The 2,980-nt window shown below is 45.0% G+C and overlaps 1 protein-coding gene across 1 annotated transcript; it reads right to left on the bottom strand.

Moving 5' to 3' along the window:
- Positions 1-403: 403 nt before the first annotated feature.
- PEX2_084870 (uncharacterized protein) lies at positions 404-1,278 on the bottom strand (the record flags this gene model as incomplete). Its single annotated transcript, XM_016745757.1, has 4 exons — positions 404-493; positions 547-755; positions 802-904; positions 958-1,278. 4 exons carry the CDS (start codon positions 1,276-1,278, stop codon positions 404-406), a joined length of 723 nt encoding a protein of 240 aa, XP_016602204.1.
- Between the last annotated feature and the right edge of the window lie 1,702 nt (positions 1,279-2,980).

Here is a 2,980-nt window from a genome sequence, read left to right as displayed (position 1 = left end):
CGATGACCCGCGAATATCAATTGACCCCTTGATGACGCCTTCAAACTTTCTTAATGATTTAATTTCGCGAACCGATGATATCCTGCTCTATTTCTGGCAAACCAGGCAGTACACTCAGCTGTCAAGAAGGCGTCAAGATGAACATTTATTCGAAAGCAAGACGCGGGAGTTGGCAAATCAGAATCAGATGTTCATATCAATAAGTCGTACTAAACCACACCTGGTCCTTCTCAAAGATCTCTACGCCACGGCGGTGCATGAAAAGCTTATTTTAGTTGGACCAAAGCATGATCGAAGGGGTTTGAGTAGAAGGCTCATGTCTCAAGCTCAGGACATAGTATTTAAATTTCTTGATAGTGTGGACTTGCACGAACCAATTGCTTGAGCTCCAATCATTGGTTCACTATTCGTAATCATGTAGAACCAAACCTCGGACCTTCATAACAGGTACAACCAAGCATCCTTCAGTAGCTGCATATGATATGAAAACATGCTAGTAAAGAATTAGGAATTGCAATAATAGGAGCTTATTAAGATAGAACATACCTGTAAAAGAGCTTGTATTGTAGCCGTCGCAGTTGTAGAGATAAACGTGCGTATACCATCGCTACCATGGGAAAGACTAGCATAAGAAGCCTCAAGGTCATGAGCAGAGAGTCCTGGCTCGAGGACTTTACAAATGATAATGCCAATGGACTTGATATCGAACTGTTCGGACCCTTGATGTCGTTCGAGCAGACAGGCTGCTATATTCGCTGCTTAAATTTAGTCTCAGTTATCATATTTTGTGTGAGCACCAACCAATCTTCACGTTACCCTGCGATGATATGAACACATTGTCGCAAGTAAGGGCTGTATGGCAAACACCGAGATCTCGGTGAATATACCAAAGCCCATGCAAGAGCTATATAAATATCAGTAGGTAAGGGAAATACATGGTATGCTTGTATAGCTCACCTCCTTGCAAATGAAAGCAAGATCAGACTCCTTGAGTTGAATGCCAGACTGAAGTTGCTCCAATGAGAGATCCATAATCTCGTACGCTAAATAGAGAGTCCTGGACTGTTTGAATGCGTCAAGGAGGTTCACAATATTTGGGTGACTGATCATCTTCAGATGGCAAGTCTTGTCGATACCACTCGTCTTATACTCCTTAATTGCAACTACCCTCCCTGGGGAGTCCGTGTCATAGGCTAAGCAGGTTTTTCCCGGCTTTGCTCCCTCTTTGAACTTTTCATATTTTATCCAGGGCGTGTGGTCCTTGCAAAATGATGGCATTTGGCGTTTGGGGTGTGGTTCATCGGCTTTGATGGTCCTCTTAATTGGGAGCTGGAGCCATCGTTCTGGAATTTGAAGGCGTCGCACCTCCCTGTTTTGGGGCTGACTGATGTTTCTGGCATCAAATTTGCTGTCGTCTATCTCCTCACTCCTCGGAAACACAGTAATTCGATTGTCATTGATGTCAGTGTGGCTCTCGATTTCTCTGCTATCGTCATGATCGTTGTTTTGTGGAATGATTCCGGATGCAATATCCGTACTTCTTGGGAATAGCGTCCACCGATTGTCAGTCATAGTTACTTTCTTTTTCTTTTTATGCCTGAGCAGGGAGGAGAGAGACCTTAAATCATTCTACATGCTCGCTCTATTTTTAGCACTACTAGTGGAATAGTGGGCGATTCGCCCTCTACTAGAACGAGATTACATGCTCGCTCTATTTTTAGCACTACTAGTGGAATAGTGGGCGATTCGCCCTTTACTAGAACGCCACTAACTTATTCATGCTTAGTCTCGTTCTATATTAGCTATCTGACTATACTACTCAATACCCTAGCTTCTGTACTCGTACATCCCTTAGCTGTCACTCAGAAGAACCCAAATACGGCAAAAGTACACCCTGCTACTATGATCAACGTTATTCGCAGTGGGATTTGGGCCGATTCAATGCCATTTGAGGTGGTGCTCGATGAAGTCAACCCGGGCGATGAAGTCAATCCGGGCGAAGAAATCGATCCAGGTGTTGAAGTAGGCTCAGATGATGAAGTAGGTCCAGATGATGAAGTAGGTCCAGATGATGAAGTAGGTCCAGATGAAGACATAAGAGTGGGTATGGAGGGAGTGACAGGTGTAGAAATAGGCGTACAGGTGGGGAAACGGCTCCCACGGGTTGTTGGATGGTGGGTCGCCTCGACGCTTCCTATTGGGGTATGCCACAAAAGGTCAGTCGAAGATGGAGAAGCGTCCTGGGGCCGTATTGTTCGCGTCCGAGTAAGACTATTCGTGCTCTTTGAATATGCCAGAGGACCGTATAAATGTCTAGTTGAAGAGGTGTTTTCCAAGACTGTGACCGTCGTATATCGAGTCGCAGTGCCTGTCGTTGTTGTGGTAATCATGGTGGTGCTCATCGGGGTGCCTATCGCATGTATGCCATAGCCATTCTCGCTCCCAGCTAGAACACACGCTTGAAAGTAGGCTAAGATAATGAAGAGCAGCATCATGTCTTGAAATTGAATTCATCATTTTGCAGAGAATTTTGAGCGGTTTTAAGCGAAATGTAGATTCTCAAAAGTGGAAAAAGTTCGAATGTATCTTTTCTACTTTTGACCTTCGCAAAATTTCGACTTTGGTTGTTTCTTATCCTTCGACGATCATAGGTGTGACCACCGCCTGCTCAGGCGAGCCGCCCACGATAGCCCCACTTTGTGATAAGCCTCATCACATACTACATTTCTATTTTTGTGGCGAGTCACCCTCGGCAAGGATCAAAGGGGAGCCCTCTACTGAATACACGATATATATCTGTAGAGTACCAAACTTAGACCTTTTACTACATGACATGTCAAACCCAGCTAATAGAAAACGTGCACTGGAAAGGAGGAGGTGTCGGGAAGAGCTCGCAAACCACATTAGTAAGCACACCCGGTGAAGGTGGAAGCGGCCCGGGGAGGACATGGCTAATCAAGTATAAAGATGAGCGACTTGG

Source organism: Penicillium expansum, assembly GCF_000769745.1.
Source record: "Penicillium expansum strain MD-8 chromosome Unknown contig283, whole genome shotgun sequence".
Lineage (NCBI taxonomy): Eukaryota > Fungi > Ascomycota > Eurotiomycetes > Eurotiales > Aspergillaceae > Penicillium > Penicillium expansum.
Note: the sequence above shows the minus strand (reverse complement) of the source record. Positions and strands in the feature narration are given on the sequence as shown.